The following is a 23,922-nucleotide window of genomic DNA, read 5'->3' on the forward strand; positions in this document are numbered from 1 at the left end:
ATTCTCACGTCGTTCGTATTCTTTGTTTGTTTACAAACAGAAATTATTTCTGTCTTTAAAACTTATTTAACTTATGGTTATTTTAATTGAATGAAATGTTTATTGTGTATTACTCTGTAGTTTCTTTTGATATAAAAAATTATCACCCATATCTTTCGGTCTTGTCTAAATAAACTTATTTTATAATAGTTTTCGTGTCACATAATGATGGGCTGAATGAATGCTAACTATCTTCTCTCTCAAACCATCACTGTACATCCCAACATATATACAACTTCACTCAGCCACTTATTATCATTGTAGATCGTCAGAAATATGCACCAGTCCAAATTACCATATCTCATTGACACGACAAAATGAACTTATCAAGATGTACAGTAAAATAGACAAATAATTTAATAGCAATGAAACTTAGAAAGACTAAGCATTAAGACCACGGTTCGAAAAGACACTGAAAAGGTATTTATGGAATAATACTGGAATTCATGATCGAGATAACTGACAAGTAGTGAATTCATCTGCTCCATTGTAAATAATTCTGAGTCACATCAGCCACCAGCCTAACCGGTAATCGTGATTATTTTGTGTACCATAACAACTAGACAGTTCGCATCTACCAACATGGCCCTGATGAACAGTCAATTGTTTCATGAGCTAAAACCATGTCTTGCTTTACCTGTTCCTACCTTTTTTTCCAATCTACTCCAACAGCATTAAATAACGATTATCGAGGTAAGCGTTGACCTATAACTTGACACTGTGTGACTTTCTTTTATAGTATTGTTGCTGAAAATAACTGGAATAACCAAGCTCTTTGGCCAAACAGTTAAGATAATTTTCTACCACTTGATCAGAAATATTGTTATCAATTCGCTTTTTCAGAAAAGCTTGAATTTACAAATGTATTGATGTCTTAGACAATTTTTGCTAGTTCAGTTGTCCATCATATCTCAATGACGAAAAGTTTGAATTGGTTAGAGTTTTGATATAAACGTTAGGAATATGTGGACTTATTCTTTTTCGTCATTTTTGTACATACATAGTTGTCATGGGATTTTTGAAGAGTTTGGTAAGCGGTATATACGTGCGTATTTACTTATCTGTCATTGGTGTTTGAAGAAACGAACAAATTTTGTAAAATCAATGGAACGTTGCTAGCTGTGGAATTTAGGGTCCATTTTGTCCTATTTGTGGCTCATCAGCTGTATGTGCATACATTTCCCAGTCCAGTATTTTTCGCTTCGAACCCTGATTATTTTAAGAATAACGGAAAACGATAAAATAAACGGATTTTTTGTGGACGAAGGGCAATAGAACTTATAATTGAACTTATAATTAAAATAACATTACGACAATAGCAAATACGGCTTTAATTTAACTTAAATAATCAATCAGTTTTCGTTATACATAAACTAACTTTATTCTTTAGATCGTAGTTACCGTTCCTTTTTTTGTATTTGAGATGAAAGAGCTTACCAATTTTATCTTTCATTCATTAGTTTTTATTTCTGTGTATGCTTCTACAGTAGTTCTTAACGTCCTTTTTGTTTTTCGTATAGGATTTATGTCAGAGATTGTTAAGTTTCCATCGTTTACGTCACGGACCAATGCTAGTCAGATCACCATTAAAAACTAGGAAGCATCGGACAGATGTTTCGTCCTAGCGCGATACTCCTGAGCGGTGTGCACTCATGGGCAAACCGGAGATCGATCTCTAAATGCCATCTCAGTGGTCAACAGGCTAAGCGCTTGCTGCGAAACCTTAGGTCTTGGGCCCGATCTGCTATTGGTTGTGTATGTACATCGCTGGAGAGTTCCTATTTATTTGTATAATTTCATTTTCCCTTCAGTATGTTCGAACCAACAGAGCAAAATGTTTATTTAGAAAAATCTCACTTTGATTTGTTATATATTTGGTTATTGGATTGTCTACTCACGTTAGTTGTTATCAAATTATATTATTTTGAACGTTTTGTCGATAACTCAGTCATGAAGGCTTTTGACTGTAAACCACTACATCCCAAGTTTGAACACCTCTCCCCGAACTTCGTTCCAGGGAACTGGGTAGTTTTGTCACCACCCACACTTAGAGTATGTGGCCTATAGTTAAGTACTCGATTAATGAGTTAGTTTAATTTAATTGTTAGTTATTCCAATATCCTTTTTTAGAAGAGTATTATGATTTCATCAACTCTCAACAAATCGTTTGCCTGACAAGGTTCTCTCTGTTATGTCCTCAAAATAATGAGTTTATTCTGTTAAGAAGATGTTTTCCGAACTATATATATTTAAATATGTTTACTATTAATAAAAACTTATTTACGCTTTCGTCCTATTTAGGCTTCCATGTTCATTCGTAACTTATTGCATTCTTGGGTCGTATATAGTTCAATCAGAAGCTGGTGACCATGATCCATCTCAACATATTGGTATCAAATATATACAAGACCATCCATTTGCTCCTCATATGCTCCAAACACCTGAAATGTTAGGACGAATTGTTGAACTACATAAACTTCATCGGTAAGTTAAGTATACTTTGTTAGTATGAGGGTTTGTTCGTGTAGATCGTTAAGTGTTATAGTTCACATTACAGACTGACCTTAGATAACTATCGGGAACCAAAAATCAATAGACAACCGTTTCATCTTAGAGTTTGGACTCCTCAGTAGTGTGCTTCTACGATTCCATGGGTCGTTAACAAATCAGTCTCATTCTGTTGCAATTAGTATCCGGTAACAGTTATTTGACAGTCATATTAACAGTAAAGATCAGTATTTAGCTCAAGTCACAACTTGAACGAATCAGTCTTCTCCCGAATTTTTCATTTTACCTATCTTCCCTCGATTATTTGACCACAATACATGTGTATATCTATTTGTTTCTCATGCTAAAAAATCTAGACCACAAAACTTCTTTGTCCTCATTACCATTACTTATCCAACCACGTTCAATCATTAATTTTTTTTAAAATTTACTCTACATGATAGAGATCTCTATTCCACTACCCTTGTCTATCATTCCTCGTAAAGTTTTGTTGATCAACTGTACAATTACTAAACTACAACATTTTAACAAGTTCACTTTTTTCTCCATACATTCCTCCTTTCTTTCACTCACTTCTAGTGAAGTTTTGTTTCTCATTTTCTAACTATACCACTTGTCTTCTCTCCCTTTTATGTGGTACACTTTGTGACTTATTTATTTATTTATTTAAACACATATATATTGGTACAAAAGGGCACCAGATACATATGCGCCACACAAAATAATGAAAGTAGGAAGAGAAAGGATGAAAAGATAAGGCGGACTAAAATGTACAACCAGAAAACTCTTTCAGTTAAGAAAGTTAGAACCACTCTTTATGAAGAAAGTAAAAGAAGGTTACAGCACGATCGCCACTGGCTTCTATTCTGAGCCATATCTGATAACGTCTCTAGCCACTGTGTTGCACCATCTCTCGGACCCCAGCCAGGGAGTCGTGAAGGACCAACAGAAGCTAGCCCTTTGCAGCTTTCTTTCATGCCTCGATACCATGTCATACACTGACCACCTCTCCGCTTTTTCCAACCAGTCCCAGAGTCGACAAATAATGCATGACCTGGAACTCTCTGGAACGACATTCATAAAACATGTTCAAGCCACCAAAGTCGATGTTTCAAGATGGTGACACCAATTGCTTTATCGTCACTGAGTCCAAACACACGATGCCGAACCTCTGCATTACTAACATGGTGTTGCCACTGGATGTCAGCAATCCTTCCCAGACAACGATGATCGAACACAGACAGTCGTCTAACATCCTCAACTCGGAGAGGCCAGGTTTCACAAGCATAGAGCAAAACTGCTCTCACCGACGCGTTGTAGATCCGACCTTTTACAGCCAGACTAACATCACGAAGGCACCAAAGATGGCCCAGATTGGCATAAGCCGCTCTGGCTTTCATTATACGTGCATCGATCTCATCACTCACGCCACCACCAGCACTTATATAGCTACCTAGATACACGAATTTAACCATCAAATTCAAATACTTTGATTGTTTTTAAGTGATTACCATTGTAGCAATAATTCCCAATCGAGCAGTGGTCTAGTAGTTTAACGTGTTCGATTTTCAACTAGGTTCAAACCTTGAACAACTAGCTAATAGTATCATTATCCTTGACATGTAATGTGTGATTCATACCCACGTACTGAGTGAATAACTTATCAGATAACTCGAAAGTCACAAGATAGGATACCACTCAACTGTACAGATTGAAGTAGACTGACTGAGTTTTTCAATCTGTTCAATTTTAATTGTTAGTCCAGTGTAATATCCACCTTAAATACCACTTAAACCTTTTATGTACTAATACACTACGTGTAACAAATGCACATGTTTTGCTAAAACTACATCAGATATTTGTCTCAATAGTATTTTTTGCTTGCTTCACCGCCTTATCATTTTTGCGACATTCATTAAATACTAACATTATGTAGGTTTCATCATTTAAAACCAACTTAGTGTTAGAATTCTGGTTCCCTGTATACATGCAACCTACCTGCTCATGGACGTTAGTTAAGCAAGGGGGATATTTTTTTAAGACAGTGAAAATACAATAGATGATTGATAAAGCTCGAATACTCCGTGCAATTTAATTATGATTAAGATAAGTTCAACTAATAAGGAATGATGTAATGTTTTCTTTGTTATTGATAAATTTTGTTCTCATAATTTTACTCACCCCGTTACTCTTTTACCATACTGTCACCACGTCCCATTCACATTAAAAGGCGTCATATTATATATGATACCTAGTTAACATGCCTCCTAATAAACTACTTGTGATTTGTTTGATATAACAGTGTAGCAACTCTCTTATATTTAATTTTGTTAACGGTTAATTTTGCCAAGCCCTTTTATTAACTTATTTAACAGGCAGCGTTATTCGGACAGTAACAATTTGTCTATTTCTTTGTATTATTATGATCTCTATCATGTCTGTATAAACGTGCGTTATGATCACATGTGACAGCCTGCGCAAATATTTCTCACTCTACTTTAAATGTTAATCACTTAAATATCCCTAGATGAGTCGTTTACTCTCACGTGTATATATGTGCTTGAATCTTTCTGATTGCTTTTGCCTTGCTTCGTCTCGTCTCGATACAATTTGACTATAAATCCACTTCTGTATTCGCTTGCTCACGCTCATTAGCCTTTATGCTCGAATGCTTGTAACTTTGTTATCTGTGCTATTTAATAATAAGGTGTAGTTGCATCTTCGTACTGCTTTATGAATTCCTGCAACCTTAGGATTGATTTAATAACGGTTATCAGGGAGATTAGTGATCGAAGCCAAGCCACTACAACAGGTATTTTAGTTGTTAGATTAATTCGAAGTTTCCTGTATACTTTTTTTTAAACTGTGCTGCAAGGTCGCATGTTTTTGTGTAGTTCTTCAATTTCTAGACAGGTTTATTCATAGTCAAATTGTTTGACCTTTTTTTAAACCACCTATCACAAATCTCTACTCCTACGTGATGAACTCAGACTTATGTGCAGTAAACCTATTTATTATTATTTGCAAAATCAAACAGTAGCTTTGTAAAATATGTAAATCACACATTAAATACGTCATTTACATATCTTCCTTGACTTGTCTTTTACACACTTCTTCATTTTTCCGGTTCTGTTGTTATTCCGACTGCTCTTCGTTCTCCTTACTCTTCTCTTTGTTTCGCTTTTCTGCTGGTTAGTATTCTACTTCTAATTCCTGCTACATAATACTTATATCTGTCCGCATATGTTAAGTAGATCATATGCAACCTCAAATGACACTTCTTAAAGTCCTTATCCCCTATAAAATTATGCTACTTACTTTTCATCTCATTATTTCTTCCTTGTTCCTTTTCTCTATCTAGTGGTAAAACACCTGAAGAGGCTGATCGTTTATTTTTAAATAATGCTCGTAAATTGGCCTTGTACGGTGTTGATTTGCATAAGGTTAAGGTGAGTTACTTTGATTGTGTTTCACTTCATTCAACCATTAATTAATTAATTATTTATTTTTCTCTTGCATATATGTAACATTTCTTATTTAAATAATAAGCTGGTCTAGGTTAGACCATCATCTGAAATATGGGAGCAATAAACAGCTGTTTACTCCTAGCATTGAGACTCCTTTAGTTTTGATCCAAGATCATACAGTTGGGAATCAAACTACATTCTGTCTCGCTCTTAACGTCTAGACCACCGACCTGGCATCCAAAGGTGTACACAGCGATATCGCGTGGCCATCTCCGATTGTCTTCGGAGATTACTTACTTCATAGTCATTGTATTAGTTTGCATGTAAAGCTTACTTAGAAGATTTTTTTAACACGCCTAATTAAATGTGGTAGAGGCAGTTAATGTATATTTAGTGAAAGTAATTTTCTGCTCATCTCATATCCACTGGTGTCGGCCTCGTCTCAGTGAACTTCAGACGCATACTAGCGTAGTGAGATGAAATTGTCACGAGAAATGCTAGAATATTGGTAGAAACGATTAAGCATAGATAATATTCGAGAAGAATGATTTAGATTCGCTCAAGTAGATAATTTTTGATACTTAAGATCTAAGCGTAAAGAAAGAGTGAATTTATCTAATACTTATTGTTACCAGTTTGTAGTCCTGTCACTTAATATTTTCAACAATTCGTTACTATAACTCAACCATGTAGCATGTCCCCACTAACCCAACGTAATTCAAACAACACTTAGTGACTTTGTGAACTAATACCATGTCAAAGTTTAGTCGCTTCAGGTTTTCTTCCAACATACTCCTACACTATCAAACATCGAAACAGTCAGTTGTTCTACACAAATATAATTCAAACAAAACTATAGTCTTCTTTATTCAATTAGCAAGGAATAGTTAACAAATGTTTGAATCTCTTATCGTGAGAAATCGCAGTTATGCTTGTGCTGTTTTTCTAAGGGTGTACATTTACAACCTTTGAAAACCCTTCGGTCAATTTTGTCGGTTACCAATCTCCAATGTGCAAATTTTTGTTCGCCCTACAAAGCTCAATTTCCTAGCCACGATAACCAATAAAATCATACTTCTGTCTATAGTATCTGACGGAATCTCTGTAATCACTTCCGAAATTTACTTATTAACTCAACTAGATGTTTGGTGGTAGTTTAGCTGTTTAACTAATCAAAATCTATATTGGAAACTTTTAACTATAATTTTCCTGGCAGAGCAAGTTTATGTTATTGTACTACTCAAATCGAAGTAATCAAAGCAGAGCTCGGACCCACAAACGAATGAAAAATTAATGTCCATATACCACCACTTTTTTAAGCTATACAAATGTATTCAAGAACTCACAGTCATACACAGTTGCGGTACATTGAAATTATCAAGAAAATCTATACTGTCACAATATCCAGGTCTTCATGACGTTCATTTTACTTCTAGCCTCGTGTTTTGTAGAATCAGCTAAGTCTGACCTTTGGAAACTCTGATTTTGATCACATTTTGTATTTTGTGAAGGTTAAATAATTATTTTCTTGTGGAGTAGGTTTTACCAGTAAATATTAGTTTTATTGCTTTCACATCTTAGTAAATTATTTCATCCAACTGTTTAAGTTCGAAATGCTTCTTCTGTCCCATATCGTCTTGCTATTTCCACCTAAATCTCTGTCATTAATTATATGGGAAACAATGGAACCTCATCATCTTAAAACAAATATTGATTTACCTTTTACTGAATGATGTAAGTTTATTGAAATCTAATTCATCACGAGTCATTATTTCTTTCTTTAATGCATTACATAAATACCACAATTGGTTTACAGTATGTAGTTGACTAGTCAGTTAGTCATGCTACTCAGACCCTCACTGAGCGATAGGCAGACAGATAAATGTTTTGTAAAGTCCAACCAGTCCAACTATCTAAAATAAATTAACGCTATACATTCTTTGGTTTATTCATTTATCTATGTCTATATATTTTGATTCCACTAGATCTTAAATTGTCTCAACTTATTTCACTAGGCTTCATTGTTTATCTAATTGTGCCTGAAATATACATACGCAAAGTGACTTTGTACATATTTATATTTGCGTCTACATGTCTGTGTGTCTATCTGCTGCTATCTTAGACTGGTTGTTTGCTGTTAGTGTTTTTTGTTTTATCTATCGTTCATTCACAAATTTTGCTAATCGGCTATTAATTTATTACTTAAGCAACTGTCCTTATTCATAGGACTTTTTAAACATTGGGTATGTGGTGTAGCACGATATACAATTATGCGGTTTATCCATTTGAACGTATTGTTTAGATCTTGTTTAACTTTTCTATATATTACACTACATCAATACTAGTTTGATATCAAATAGATATATAAAACAAAATATAATTACTGACTAGTATTAAGTAGTAATATTATTTTTGGGGGCAGGTAGGGAGTAGCACACCTAAGTTTATCAGAACTACTAGTCGACTCGCAGATAATCAACACAGATTAAACCAGCTAAGATATATCAATTATTAATAGTTTGCAGAATTAATTATTTTGAACACCAAATAATCAAATAAATGGTTAACTCACGAAAGGATAGGATACATGTCTGTGAATTTGTTGCGCATTTATTTATTTATTTAAACGCATAAATATTGGTACAAAAAAAGCACCAGATAAATATGCGCCTCATAAATCTCATTTGATTTGTGTGAGGGCTGTGATACTGCCCAGGTGCCCAGACTGAAGCAGGTAGTTTTCTTAGGGGGCCATACCCCGAGCCTTTGACCTAAAGACCTGATCCACAAGGCAGTGGAGCATCGTGAGGAGATGCAGTCTCATGGTAGCCGGTGACCGACAATAGGTTCATACGCCATTTGTTCCCTCAGGATACTGGAGCCCATGTGCACCATTGGTTTGGAATCAGGGTTTTCCAACTCCCCTAGGTGGACCCTCCATGTCCACCAATCCGGTTAAAGCGCCGGACATTCGCTTTTCGTCCTCTCAATTTCGTAAACAACACCTCCGCCACGAGAAGGCAGTGAGTAGGACTTCCTTGGCAGAGGCTATATATTCGCGTGGCCATGAGAGAGCATTTGGAGAGGGAAAGCAGACTCTCCCCACCCTCGGCCGTACCAGGGCATTTGAGGGCTGTTGCGCATTTAACTCTCAGCGTTCAATATTTGTGTAATATTTAGTATTTTCTATTCATTTATTGAGTTGATACTAAATATTAAAGCATAATTTCCCCCGAGTGTTTCATTTCAAGCTCCAACTTTCACATTTTTCGTTCAGCGAATTGAGATTTGCTACGATTGGGTGTTCGCAGAAGACATGTAGATAGTGTTAGATGGTAAAATAAAATCCACGATGCATCACTGATGCAATATATGAGCAGGAATATGTTAGATATCACACGTTTACTGAACATTGAAAGAGGATAGTTGTCCCCTCAACATTTCTGAACTGTAAATTAAAACTACACTTCATTTATTTTTGGCCTGCCCAGTTGGATGATATTTCAATGGTGCTTATGCAAATAGAAAACTTCGTTCAAAGCTGACTATATTAGTTCACAACAACTTATACTAATTACGGTACCCCAGATTGGTCGGTGCATTTTGAGTATAAAATTTGGATGATTACTGGAAGTTCTTAGCTTTAAATGTCAGAATGGTCAAAACTACTATTATTTTCAACTTTATTCGTGTGTTTTCATCACAATGCACATTTTAAAATTCATTGAGTGACCAAGGAATTCGGTTTGGAATAACGTTATTAATGATCGTCGTTGGCATGTTTGTAATAGATATACGTCTGGATAGAGATAAACATGTCATTTGAATTTCCAGTTATTATTTCTTGTCGAGTTTCTGATTGGATGTGTACCTATACTGCTACTATGTTTAGTAGCGTTTCAGAACTTTCCGGAAACTCAAGGTCAATCTAAGATACTATAAAAACCCTAGATTTCATGTACATAAACGAACCTTTGGAGTAAAGCGTTTCTTCCATATTTCGTGTCTTTTCTTCCGTGTTCAAATTACTATATTGTAGTGCCGTGCTTCAATAATAGTTCACTTCGATAACCGTTATTATACCAATCTTAACGGTGTATAATATCAGAAGGCAAAAGGAAGCGGCAACTACATTTTTATTGATGAATGATGCAGACCAGAAAGTTGTAAGCACATGAGCAAATGCAAGCGAGCGAAACAAAGATGATGCATAGTGGAGATGGCTGGGAAGCCAACTCACTATGAGCAAGCATTACTCAATATTTATAATCAGACAAAAATGAATGACAGACATATGATGAATAAGATACGAAGGGTACACATATACGCTCATATAAAAAGTATTCAAGGTTAATAAGCGAATAATTAACAAGATCAAAATATGACTCATAATGGATAGGCGAATTAGCTTGGCCAGAAGCTAGAATAAAGTATATGGGCTTAACATATAAACTGGTACTACAATATAGATCTAGCCCGGGGGGTTGCTAGAAGAACTTAGGAACGGAATCTAGCATTCAATTAGAAGACTTATTATTATTGTTATCCTCCTACCAGAAGATTATCGACTTAAATTACACTGTTGACTTGGTTCCATTGTGTGCAGACCAACAAAACTCTGAGTAATAACAAAGGAATATATATATTATGAATTTCTCTATTACTACGTGTAAAATCTTGCACCAATGTTTAGTTTGATTTTTGATAATGAAATAAATTGTCAAGCTGGAAAGTTTCAACAAATCGGCCAGTGTGAGTGTCTCACAAAATCTCAGCATAAATACGAGAACTTCATGTCCGGCGCTTTAACCGGGTTGGTGGACACGGAAAGTCCATCTAAGGGAGTCGGAAAACCCTAACCAATGGTGCACATGGGCTCCAGTATCCTGAGGGAACAAATGGCGTACGAACCAATCGTTGGTCACCGGCTACCATGGGACTGCATCTCCTCACGATGCTCCACTGCCTTGTGGATCAGATCTCTAGGTCAAAGGCTCCGGGTGTGACCGGCGAGACTAAAGAACATGGACGAGCCAATCAGAAGCTTTCGCGGGTTTTCAAGGTCACGGCGCTAAGTTCGGTACCTGACGCTTACGTACGGTCGGTTTACAACGGATTTTAGAGAAAACATGATAATTAAGCGTCTACAAGATAAGTTATCATAAGATTTTGGCGCAGAATTCAATTATACATTTGGATAGAGTTGTGGCATTATAGCTGATGTCAGTTCATGATGAAAACCCTAAGTATAATTCCTAACCTTAACCATGAACTGTAAATCATAATTTGAATTCTTCACACAGGTTTATAACCCTCATTTAGTCTTAGTTATTACGTTGACACTCTCAGATTCACTCTAGCGTCGCTCAAATGTCGTCCATAATTTATAGTCTCATCTTTAACCCTAAACCTTAACCCTAATCCTAAACCATACCAACATACCGACAACACTGAAACTATGTGGTCGAGGCTAAAAGAATTTTCGGGACTTTGTCATGGTTTCAGAGGTTGACTACTATGGAGCCACAAGGATGAGTTCCTGTGCCGGATGCACTACGATTTTAAAACTTCTGAACCTATATCTGACCTTGATAAGTTTTTGATTCATGTAAAAGAACAGTATCCCCTTTAATTTTTGAGTTTTGCATAATATATTTTTACTGTATGCTAACTGTCTTCTGATTGGCTAATATTTCTCAAGGTCATTTAAAATTCGTTCAAAGGTCGTCCATGTTCTTTAGTCTCGCCGTGTGGCCTCCTAAGAAAACCACCTGCTTCAGTTTGGGCACCTGGGCAGTATCACAGCCCACACACAAATGAAATGAAATGACTCACTCCACTAACCACACTGCTCTCGTTCCTAATAGAAGAAAGACACTTTACATTATTATTATTTACTACGTCGCTTGTTCACTCCCTTTATTCCCAAATTGTGTATCCTTCCTTTCCAACTTATACAGCAGCTCGCCCATGGTGGAAACTCTGTCCTATCTAAACGATCTCCAGTCACTGTCTGGTTGAAAGTGAATGCTTCCACCGATCACGAATACTGAAGCAATCTTTCTGAAACCGCGTACGCCGTTCAAGCTGGCTTCCTTCAACGTTCGCACACTAATGCAGATCGGACAACAGATGGGGCTGGCTATGTCCTTAGAAAGTCTTAATGTTGATGTTTGCTGTCTATCCGAGACCCGTATTCAAGACTCTAGTGAAGTAGCATCTTCGTCTGGTCTTGCTGGCGTTGGTGTCGCACTAAGCGCTAGAGCTGGGGCAGCACTAATCGATTGGGTCCCCATTAACAGTCGGTTATGTGCTGTTAGATTAGAAAGTTCCATCAAAGTGAGAAGAAATCGGCGTGAGAAACGGTGTCTTTTCGTCATCTCCGTCTATGCCCCGACAGATTGCAGCCCGGATACAATCAAGGATGAGTTTTACCAACAGTTAACTGTTCTTCTCCTGAAAGCGCGTTCGACAGATATTGTAGTACTGGCGGGGGACTTTAATGCAAAGGTTGGGCGTCTAGGCACAGAAGAGAGTCGTTTAGGTGGCGATGGGGACTTGTTGGTCGCAGGACAGGTAACGGGGACCGTTTGCTGCAACTGTGCACAGACCACAACCTGTTTCTGGCTAGCACTAACTTCTGGCACAGTCATCGCCGGTGTGCCACCTGGCGTCCTCCCTCTGCATCTCAAGCCTGGACTCAGATTGATCACATCGCGATCAGCTACGGCCGGTGTGGTTGTGTACAAGACTGCCGCTCCTTTTGGAGTACCTATCTGGAGTCTGATCATGCCCTGGTCTGCGCCAATCTCACCTTACTTTTCAGTGGCCGAAGGATTGACCGCCATCAACGGATTGATGTTAGTAAACTGGCTGCAACCCCTGTTGCAAGTTAGTATCGAGCGGAGACAGCTTCTAGGCTAGCTACCATCCCACCGAAAAGTATAGATGAACATTGGTTGCATCTTCATGACTCCATGAAAATGGCGAGTAAAGCCGCTTGCGGCTTCGCGAAACGTCCCGCTTATAAGCACTGGGTTTCTTCTGGCTCCTTACAACTGATCGAAGCCCGTCGGTCTACTCCGGGTGACCGTGAGTTTGACCACAAACGAAGGCTGTTACGTAACGAAATCGGGCAAAGCTTGCGTATGGACAGGGAAGCCTGGTGGTCGGATCGTGCTATTGAGCTGGAAGCAGCAGCTGCACCTGGTAACTGCCGGAAGCTCTTCCAACTCATCCGAGCCACTGGCAGCAAGAAGTCTGGTGTGAGTGAAACCATCTGTGAGGATGATGGGATGCCAATCACTAACATCTGTCGACGTCTTGGACGATGGGCGGAATTCTTCGGAGGGCAGTTCAACTGACCTGCTGCTCCGGCAACGTCGATCAGTTTGTCCTGCTCCCCATGACCGGTGACGACTGATCCACCAAACGAGGCGGAAGTCCGCAAGGAACTCCAACTCTTGAAACGCTACAAATCACCTGGCTCAGATGACTTACCTCCGGCTCTTCTTAAAGATGGTGGTGACTTTCTGACTAAGGAATTGACTATGTTGTTTACAAGGGTTTTGGAGTCAGAAGGTGATCCAACATCATGGATTGAGTCGATAGTTGTCCCTCTCTCTAAAAAGGGTTCACGTCGTTCTTGTAACAACTACCGGGGGATAAGTCTACTTCCGATTGCGTCCAAACTATTGGCTTCTATCATTCTTCGTAGGTTGTTTAAAACCCGAGAACGATTGACTCGCGAGGAGCAGGCTGGTTTTCGTTCTGGTCGAGGATGCATTGATCACATCTTCACCCTCCGCCAAAAATTAGAACACCGTCATACTTATCACAGACCAACAATCGTAGTGTTTCTTGATATCAGGGCTGCCTTCGATTCGTTGGACAGGACTGTTCTCTGGGATTGTCTATTGAAGAAGAGTGTGTCTGAGAAGTTTATTAACATCTTAAAGGCCCTGTATACAAACACCTGAGGCAGAATGAGGGCATACAACCACCTCTCCACATTGTTTCATTCGAGCAGTGGGGTTAGGCAGGGTTGCCCGATCTCACTATTCCTCTTCAACTTTGCTATCGACGACATCCTGGAAACAACTCTGATGGATGTAAGTAATGGCGGTGTGGATCTTTTGCCTGGAGAAAGACTTCTCGACCTTGAGTATGTGGATGGTATCGTCTTACTGTGCGATAATGCCCAAGGCATGCAATCCGCACTTAATCAGTTGGCAATCAGTGTCCGCAGGTACGGTATGTGCATTGCACCTCCGAAGTGCAAAGTACTCCTACAAGACTGGCATGATTCTCATCCTGTACTCACCCTGGATGGTGAGGAGATAGAAGTAGTTGAGAAGTTCGTGTATCTAGGTAGCTATATAAGTGCTGGTGGTGGCGTGAGTGATGAGATCGATGCACGTATAATGAAAGCCAGAGCGGCTTATGCCAATCTGGGCCATCTTTGGTGCCTTCGTGATGTTAGTCTGGCTGTAAAAGGTCGGATCTACAACGCGTCGGTGAGAGCAGTTTTGCTCTATGCTTGTGAAACCTGGCCTCTCCGAGTTGAGGATGTTAGACGACTGTCTGTGTTCGATCATCGTTGTCTGGGAAGGATTGCTGACATCCAGTGGCAACACCATGTTAGTAATGCAGAGGTTCGGCATCGTGTGTTTGGACTCAGTGACGATAAAGCAATTGGTGTCACCATCTTGAAACATCGACTTTGGTGGCTTGAACATGTTTTACGAATGTCGTTCCAGAGAGTTCCAGGTCATGCATTATTTGTCGACTCTGGGACTGGTCGGAAAAAGCGGAGAGGTGGTCAGTGTATGATATGGTGTCGAGGCATGAAAGAAAGCTGCAAAGGGCTAGCTTCTGTTGGTCCTTCACGACTCCCTGGCTGGGGTCCGAGAGATGGTACAACACAGTGGCTAGAGACGTTATCAGATATGGCTCAGAATAGAAGCCAGTGGCGATCGTGCTGTAACCTTCTTTTACTTTCTACATAAAAAATGGTTCTAACTTCCTTAACTGAGAGAGTTCTTCTGGTTGTACATTTTAGTCCGCCTTATCTTTTCATCCTTTCTCTTCCTACTTTCATTATTTTGTGTGGCGCATATATATCTGGTGCACCCTTGTACCAATATGTATGTGTTTAAATAAATAAATAAATAAATTTGGTTTTCACCAACATGCAATACAAATGATACAAGTTAAATATCCACCTAAAAATTAAGAGGTGATAGTCTTGTACTTATCCGTTTACTCTACTATTATCGTTTGTTTGTGAAAGTCAGCCTAGAAAATGTTAGGGACATACACTTCACAAGATATATTCACAAATTTCAACTTGTTTTCTTAGTTGCTTACTTTTCTTAATCTGTCGCTTCCCTAAATGACGTCATAATAATACCGGTAATCTACAATTCGAATCGATTAGTGCATTTGTCACATATTCCACAGATGGTTAATGTTCTCTTTTTATGTGAGTTCACAAAATTTCGCGTTATTTGTTGAACTTCCATTGAATTTTTATACTATAAACCACTAAGTTTTGAAATTCTGAAGTATCATCTGTTGTATCATTTACTTGGGTTTTTGTTTCACATATGCATAAGAAAATTATGAATACACAAACAATTTACTCTTTGTGATTGTCTAAAAGAAAAATGTTTTTAACTTGCAATTATTTCCATCATATTTCACAGTAATTAAAATATAATAAAATCTATGTTGTGGATGTGTACAGATTTCTATTGAAGATGGTGGTGTTGATCTACAAAATAAATTAATTTTGAAATGCAAGCGCACACATTGGAACTATGTTTTTTCAAGTATATAGTTTGTTTCTATGCTCTGACTAGAAAATGTTTGTCTGGTCGTGTGAATAATACAATTGAAATGTGCGATTTCTTTTCCCTATCAAATACATTTGTTTTTATTTCATAAAAATAACACTAACCGATGGAATTGCTATTTCATCACTCGTCCATTTAACCTGAATGAATTGAGCTCAGCTTGTTTCATCGTGTTAACACAAATAAACCCGACACAGTAGCCATAATGTCGTGTTGAGCTCACTAGCTCAGTGTACACTAAACTTCTATGAAATTGATATGTTTAATATCATTTAAAATTATCGAATTGAGATCTGTCATTAACAACAGCAGCATGCAAATATTATCAAAGTACCCTGTTCGATTTACCGCTTGATTCTACGATGTTTATTGTCAGTGGAAGTGAAGGAGCAGAATTGATTTCTACACAGTTGAAGTTTTATTTAATTTTATGCCTCACACATTCAACCTTGGATTAAGACAGTAATCAGGTTTTGGTGTAAATTTCATAAGGTGAATAAATTCTTTAGTTTGCAATTACTAATATGTATATCCCTAGTGTTCCCTCAAAACTATAACTTACCTTGTTCTTCTACTTCAGTGTTGTTTTCGCTCTATTTATCTCACCCATCATTTACAATAAATTATCCAGAAACTATACAGTATTAAGTATTGTGACGTTTTCATATTTTCTTTATCCATTGTTCTTCCTTTGTTGTTTTTTACAGACTTCTCAAGGCCAAGATATTACTCTAGGTGTTTATTATGGAGGTATCCTGCTATACCGTAATCGTATTCGTTTGATGCGAATTAGTTGGCCGCGTATTATAAGCCTATCACATCGTGGACGTAATTTTATTATTGCACGAAGACCTGGTGATGATTCATTAGATCGCAATATGACTTTTAAATGTATTAGTCCTACACTGGCTAAACGATTGTATAATGTTTGTGTGGATCATCATAATTTTTTCAGGTAAACAGTCTATTTCGTTGCTAAATGATAATTCTTTTGCATACAGTATATATATATATATATATATATATATTCATACATAATTGTTTTTTCTGCCTTAACTTACAAAATACCGCAATGCTAATACGTCGGACATTTTGAAATATCGTTGTTGTTTCTCTCGTTTAGTTTTGTTGCTTGTGACAGAATCTAACACTATTTCTATCGACTTCTATAATACACCCGTCCAGACAAATATACCTCTCAAATAAGCTGACTTCATTGAACAAGAAAACCAATAGTAATTGGTTGTATTGCTTGTCAACTGAGTAATTGATTAGAACTGTTTAGAGGTTTCTTATCGTTTTAACTCTTGTTTCTTTTAATTTCATACATACAGAGTATTCGGATTTTCAGTCAATTAGTTTAAAGACAATTTTATCAGCGTAACTATAATAATACATGTTATAAAAACTGAACTTTAAATTGTTTTTAAAATAAGTGTCGTTTATCGCAAAATACATTTGATGATATCTAAGCCAACAGTTTATTTATTTACATTTAAACACACGAATATTGGTACAAGCGGCACCAGATATATATGCGCCGCACAAATCTCATTCGATTTGTGTGAGGGCTGTGATACTGCCCAGGCGCCCAAACTGAAGCAGGTGGCTTTCTTAGGGGGCCACACCCGGAGCCTTTGACCTAGAGATCTGATCCACAAGGCAGTGGAGCATCGTGAGGAGATGCAGTCCCATGGTAGCCGGTGACCAACGATTGGCTCGTACGCCATTTGTTCCATCAGGATCCTGGAGCCCATGTGCACCATTTTACAAGGTTTTAGGTCTGGGCATCCGTGTTATATCACAGTCCACGCACAAATCAAGTAACGTTTGTGGCGCATATGTATTTGGTGCCGCTTTGTACCAACATACATGTATTCAAATAAATAAATAAATTACAAGGTCTGATGAACAGTCGAAGTAAATATGATAAAACAAGTAACTATTGCAGGAATTTTGTACAATCAGAATGCAAATGTCTGTAGATCTTATCATATCCATTTTATTCTTAAGAAAGCTAAGTAATCGATTGAAAAAGGTAAATTCACACTTATGTGACTCATGCAAAAGAGAAACAACAATTACAGCTAGTGGGAAATAAGCAATGACAAATATGATAGAAGATTGGGATTTTTAAAATTCAACTATTTCTTCTAACATTTTCGTTTTGGATTTACGTTATCTGTTAAACTGATACCCGCTAAACAAGCGTTAAATCCTAAATTTGAATTCATCACAAATGTGGACCCCATGACTCAGAATGGACTTGACTTGCAATCACTAGATCAAAGGTTCTAGCCTCACCTCACTTTGGTTCGAGAAACCGAGTAGTATCGCCAATCGTCGCACATACATTGTGGTTGATAATGAAGTACGTGAATCTGTACTCATTAATGAAGTTGCCTCAGTTTTCGGCTTTGTACTTTAATCAATTCATGATACATAGAGTGATTTCTATTTCTTTCTTAATTGATAAGTTATTATCTCACTTTCTTCGACTTAGTTGAATATGATATGGATATGATATCGTACCAGATCTTCACAAAGTCCATCTCAAATCTTGTTACTAATAAAGCCGAAGTTATGGTTATCATTATTAAATGTTATGTAGTGGTTTTGTTGAGATTTTTTTCACATTGACGAAATATTTTTATCATAAGCTAATGTAATGTCATTTGAAAAACAATTGAAAAGTAGAAATAATCAGGTCAACTATTTTGTAACAAGTATCGTTTGTATGTATATTATTCTTCTGTAAAACACATAATATTGAATGGTCAGTCATACGCAACCTGGGATCTGGCACCTGTTTACATTGCTTCAATTTGCCACACCCTAATAGCATATGGAGATGAAATTGCCTAGAGTAGTGGAGAAAGAGATAACAGCATTAATAGTCATAGAGAAAAGTTAGACATCGAAGATATGATTTAAGAAGAAAGTATAGTTTATCGGAGTGAAAAGAAACTTTTTAAGGAATTTAGAAATCTAAGGGATGACTAAGAATGAACGTATTTGCGCCATTGGAAGCAATTTGGAGCCTCATCACCCAAAGTTTCTAACACTAGTCGTAGAATGTCGTAGAACTGCTGCAATCCATTGTTGACTGTCTTGATCTAGTCGTCACTTAATATGTAGTGCTGATCTAGTTACACTGTCAGCCAATCGAAATGTAGATTATGTGCTCACAATGTTTTCGGACGTTTTATCTATTCAATTGTAAGATAGACACTGTACATTGGTCAACTTATTCACCTTTCTGAAGAGAAAAAAACACTAGTCCGAAATTACTTTTAAAGTTTACCATGCCGCATGTCAAATTCCTTCCTGGCTTTTTCAGTTGGGAAAATGTGTCCATTCAATTACTTACGATACAAAAACCGCCTTTGTATAGGTTGTTTACGTAATCCAGTGGAAAGCCAATAATTTTTTCTCAACTTATATATTCAACATTTGCCTTTCGACAATTCAGAATCTTCTCTTTGTTCGATTGAAAAATAAGAAAAGCAACTAGTACATCGCAGTATTGTTTTTTCTTAAGTGCTCATAAAATGTTTTATCTTATTCTTCAACTTAATCTTCCTTTTTTATTATGATTGTTATCACGATTATTATGATTTATGTATGTTTATATAGACTTCGTGGGTCGTCTAGACCGAAAAAACCAAGTTTATTCCCTTCGTTTGCTACTCGTAAATATCATTATCCTGGCACAACTATGAATTCATCGTCGATCGACGCTCCTGTCGGTGTCGATGGACATAATCAAACATCTCGACCCTTATCTAAATTTCGTCCAATGCCTGCTCATCCTTCAGAGACTGGTAAGAGTAATAGATAAGTTTCATTTATTTTTATTTGTTATTCCATTGAGCTCAAGTTTAACTCATCATGTATCGATTTGTTCACTCTGTTTTAAGTCGTGATGTGATGGTTAAACATAATACTGAGTTGACTAAACGGAAGGCGAGATAAGGTTTAGATTTGTTTTACGTCATTGTGGAGCAATCATTTTAGTGGTCAATGTGTTTTACTTTCCACTCCAAAGTAACATGTGCGAGTCTCACTCGGTGTATTTCGCTTTAAGCCACCGGATAATATTACTGTCCCTCAGACACGAAGTTTAACTCGAAACCGAATACATTAATCTTGATAAATGAGTTACATCCACCTATCTTGGTGATTACTGAATATTTTATAAAGTTTTGAATATTCTGGACGTGATGACTATTGGTCTGGGCAAATACACGTTAGTTTATATTGAATATTATTGCTAATAATACAGTCATTACACTATAAAACTTCCATTTTTAAACCATCATTAGCCATAATGAATAAATTTGTACTTGTAGTTAACGTTACTCTTTTCTCAATGTCATATTCTCATGATCAAAATAAATACACCCAAATTTTGAAGATATGGTTTGATTTTCTTTTTTCATCTTGACTAAGCTTTCAACGATAAAGCATCAGAGAAAGTCATATGAATAATCATAGGTGATGAATTGTCCCCTTGATGTAACGAAAGTGTGACAGATTGCTTGAATTGTTTATTCTGCCTGTGTAATTGTACCGTAATACAAGAAAGCAATTGCATTGATCTATTCCGAATATTGATTAATTTTTCCTAGATTATCTACCGAGTACCGACGGCCTTCTACTCTACAATCATATTATAATAGTGATAAGACAACCGAGATCAATAATTAACAACTATTTGTCTGAAATACGGTTCTCCCGTGTCTGATCGTCCGAATAAAATAACAGAGCAATTAAACAACTCGTTAAACAGTTCAAATTTATAAATCGTTCACACAATAATATGAAGTAGAATCCTTGCCACACATCAACATAAATAAGAAATATCAAAATGGGCATAACTACCCCGTAAGTGAAAGTAAACTGGGTATTAAGTCCGTAATAAATTAACAGTAACTTGAAAAAGATATACGATAAAGGTTTATACATCACTAAAAAGCTTACAAACAGTTTCATAAAATAATTTACGCACTTAACAATTATACTGCAAAAATATAGGCAATAACTTCCGGAAGGATGGTTCCGAAGGTTCAATCCTCTTCGTATTTATCCTGTTAAAGCACTTGTTCAAACCTCTAAATCTTTTGTTTGTTAAATGTAAACATAATACAAGACAATACAGCACACTATCTATAAATGGTCTGTTTTTTTCAATATAAACCTGACCAACAACAAATACGTAATTGTGATAATCCATCAGTTAAGCTTCCTAACGTTTTTATCTGTGAATGTTTATGGTGATCTGTATGGACTATCGATTTCAGTGATGAGTGTCAGAATTAATGTGTGTGGTACTGTAGTCAAAAGTGCAGTAATTGTCATTTTATTTCATCTGAGTTTAAATTCATTATCTAACTTGGTGATAGATTGATTTATGACCCAAAATACCGAATGTCAATGCACTACGATTCGCGAAAATCCCGACACACATAGAAATATCTAAACCATTTTTTTTTAGTCTAAAACTTATTAATAACTTTAGATTTTATTTACCTGTAGTTTGCGAACGATAAAAGTTATCGAAAGTAACAACTAATACTCCAAATTGGAAAATTACATTTAGAACAATACACAAATATCATAATATAATTATGAAGTAATAATTTCACAAATACGGAACTGACGACTTTATTTATTAAAAAATGATTCCAGTCCAACTTGTATATTTCCCATATGCTCGTCTCTCATTGCAATAAATATTTTAATATTAATAGATCCAAAAGACTTTATACTTAGTTTTATGTCATAGCTTAATTTGTCCACTAAAAGACAATTCACAAAATTTAACAAGAAAATACCTATTTTTTATATTTATTTTACAGCGTTGATATGATTACACCAAAAATTCTATGATCAAAACAGTTTTCGGTAACTTACGAACCTTACAATTCATTATTTAGAATAGGTGGTTTATGGCTAGAAGTTGGTACACATTTCATCCTACTTGCGACACAGCTGGACATACTTGTCATACCCCTGTGTTAATGTCCGATACTCAGACTCGAATCTAGTACCTTTCATTTAAAGCAACTTTGTTATCTACTGAGTTCAGGTAGCCGTTAAACTTGCTCGACGGTTATAAAGTTTGTATCATGATTAGTAAAGCTTTATATAACTGTTATTGCAGACTTCAGCCTTATATGTTTATACTTGTAAGCTGTCGTGAATTTTGAAATTATTATTTTCAGAATATGTATTATATTATTATTGTTATTTCATCGTTGTGCTTACACCATACTCCCACTAATCCATTATCGTTTTTCCCACATAGGATGGTTTACGTTTGCCAACCGCAGTGAAAGTAAGTCACATCCGTGTCATTTTCCCATATATATAGTGTAAAACAGTTTGAATAACGCTTGTAGGCTCAGGTTAATGTGTTTAATATCGTTTCTCGTATTATATTTAAATTTTCGGTAGATCAAAATGGATTGTGTTACTGTATAGTTATGGAATTTTCGTTTATAGTTATATCTTGATGGTAACAAAAACGTATCAGGGTTTCCCGTTGACCTATAGTAAATTCTATTTACGAACATTTGAGGATGCTTGTAGTACACGATGCAAAGAAGATGAAACTCGAATAGATTGGATGTCTGTTGCACGTTAAGAGCGAATACATGACTTCCAGGTTAACTTACCGTAACATTCAGAAGTTCAAGAGTTGAACTCGATCAACTCTGTTTATGTAGAAACACTCAAGGACCTTGGATTAGATAACGAAGTTAGCAAAGTAAAAACTATGACAACCAATCAGGTGACACCAATTGTTATTTTTGAGCTATGAACCAGGAAAATGTCATCGAGATTTTTTTCTTGTAGAAAGAACTAACACATAATATCAAAGCACCAGATAACCTCATCTCTTAATATTTATGTGTATGAATCATATTGACAAATTACTCAGTTCTAAACGTTTATGCGTTTACCCAACTGCATACAATTAGTTCCAGTTGATATGTATTGTCTGACGTCTACTGATTTGAATCAGGCAACTTGATTATATAAGCTATTAGTCATTATGTTTGTCGCATCTATCTTTAACCTATTTTTCCAAAAGAATAACAATTAAGGACCTTTTTACTTAGTACAATTCATTGTGTCAAGTCTTTATTGTACATAAGTATAATTTAACAATTTGACTACTTAATTATTATTCAACCGGATCATACGTTTTATCTTTGGTAATCGAATAAAATGATTTTCATTGTGGGACAATATAGGCAGTGTTTAAATAGTTACAGTTGACTTAGATCAAGGAATAGCTTGTTTATGTTCAATTTCCAACTCTCAACTAACAACAATGAACTACGGGTCTCCAAATATCCTACCTCTATCCCATTTTCTTGAATGAACAATATCACTAGTCCTCACGAAAATACGTGATCACCACTTATCTCAACTTAATATGTTCGGTTACCTAGTTCAGAAAGAAGTTAAGGGACGGCCAAACCAAAATGTTAAATCAGTCTTTTGAGTTATTAACTAATTGCTCTGAATGTTTGAAAATTACCTAATTGGAGTTCATGAGTTTATTGTGATCAGTGGTTGAAGACGTTGACTGAGACTACTAGGGGTCGTTCTCAGTAGTGCAAGTATTTTCTCTCTTTACCTACCCTTAGATCTTGAATCCTAAAACTTCTTGTACCTTCGCTAATTCATCATTTCTAAATTATCTTTATACTTAGTCGTCATTTCGCCATCGCTGACCTCATTACTATTTTAATATCCATCGTGATAATTTCATCTAGCTGTTCTTATTCAATGCGATGACTTGAATCGATGCATAAATTTACTAAGTTCTACGTTGCTTATTACTGATTGACTGACTTATAAATGACGTTTATATGTATTAAAGTCAGTAAATTTAAAAAATGTTTAGTTATAATGCATATTGACTAACCTAATAGTTTTTACCTTACTTATTTTCTATTACATTCATGATTTGAGAAATGGTTTATCTCTGTTAATCTGTCACACTTTTTATCCACTATAATCCCCCTTATCTAACA

At 36.4% G+C, this 23,922-nt stretch overlaps 1 protein-coding gene across 1 annotated transcript in view; it reads left to right on the top strand.

The window, feature by feature from the left end:
• Nucleotides 1-23,922, top strand: part of Smp_164880 (putative 4.1 G protein) — a gene marked incomplete at both ends in the record, with an annotated part of 82,594 nt that overhangs the window by 16,516 nt on the left and 42,156 nt on the right. The window contains 4 exons of the mRNA XM_018799961.1: nt 5,909-5,955; nt 16,589-16,826; nt 19,508-19,695; nt 22,182-22,211. Coding sequence (XP_018653822.1) covers nt 5,909-5,955; nt 16,589-16,826; nt 19,508-19,695; nt 22,182-22,211 — 503 coding nt within the window. The remainder of the gene's footprint in view (nt 1-5,908; nt 5,956-16,588; nt 16,827-19,507; nt 19,696-22,181; nt 22,212-23,922) is intronic.

The sequence above is a fragment of the Schistosoma mansoni genome, chromosome W (assembly GCF_000237925.1).
Source record: "Schistosoma mansoni strain Puerto Rico chromosome W, complete genome".
In the NCBI taxonomy this organism is placed as follows: Eukaryota; Metazoa; Platyhelminthes; class Trematoda; order Strigeidida; family Schistosomatidae; genus Schistosoma; species Schistosoma mansoni.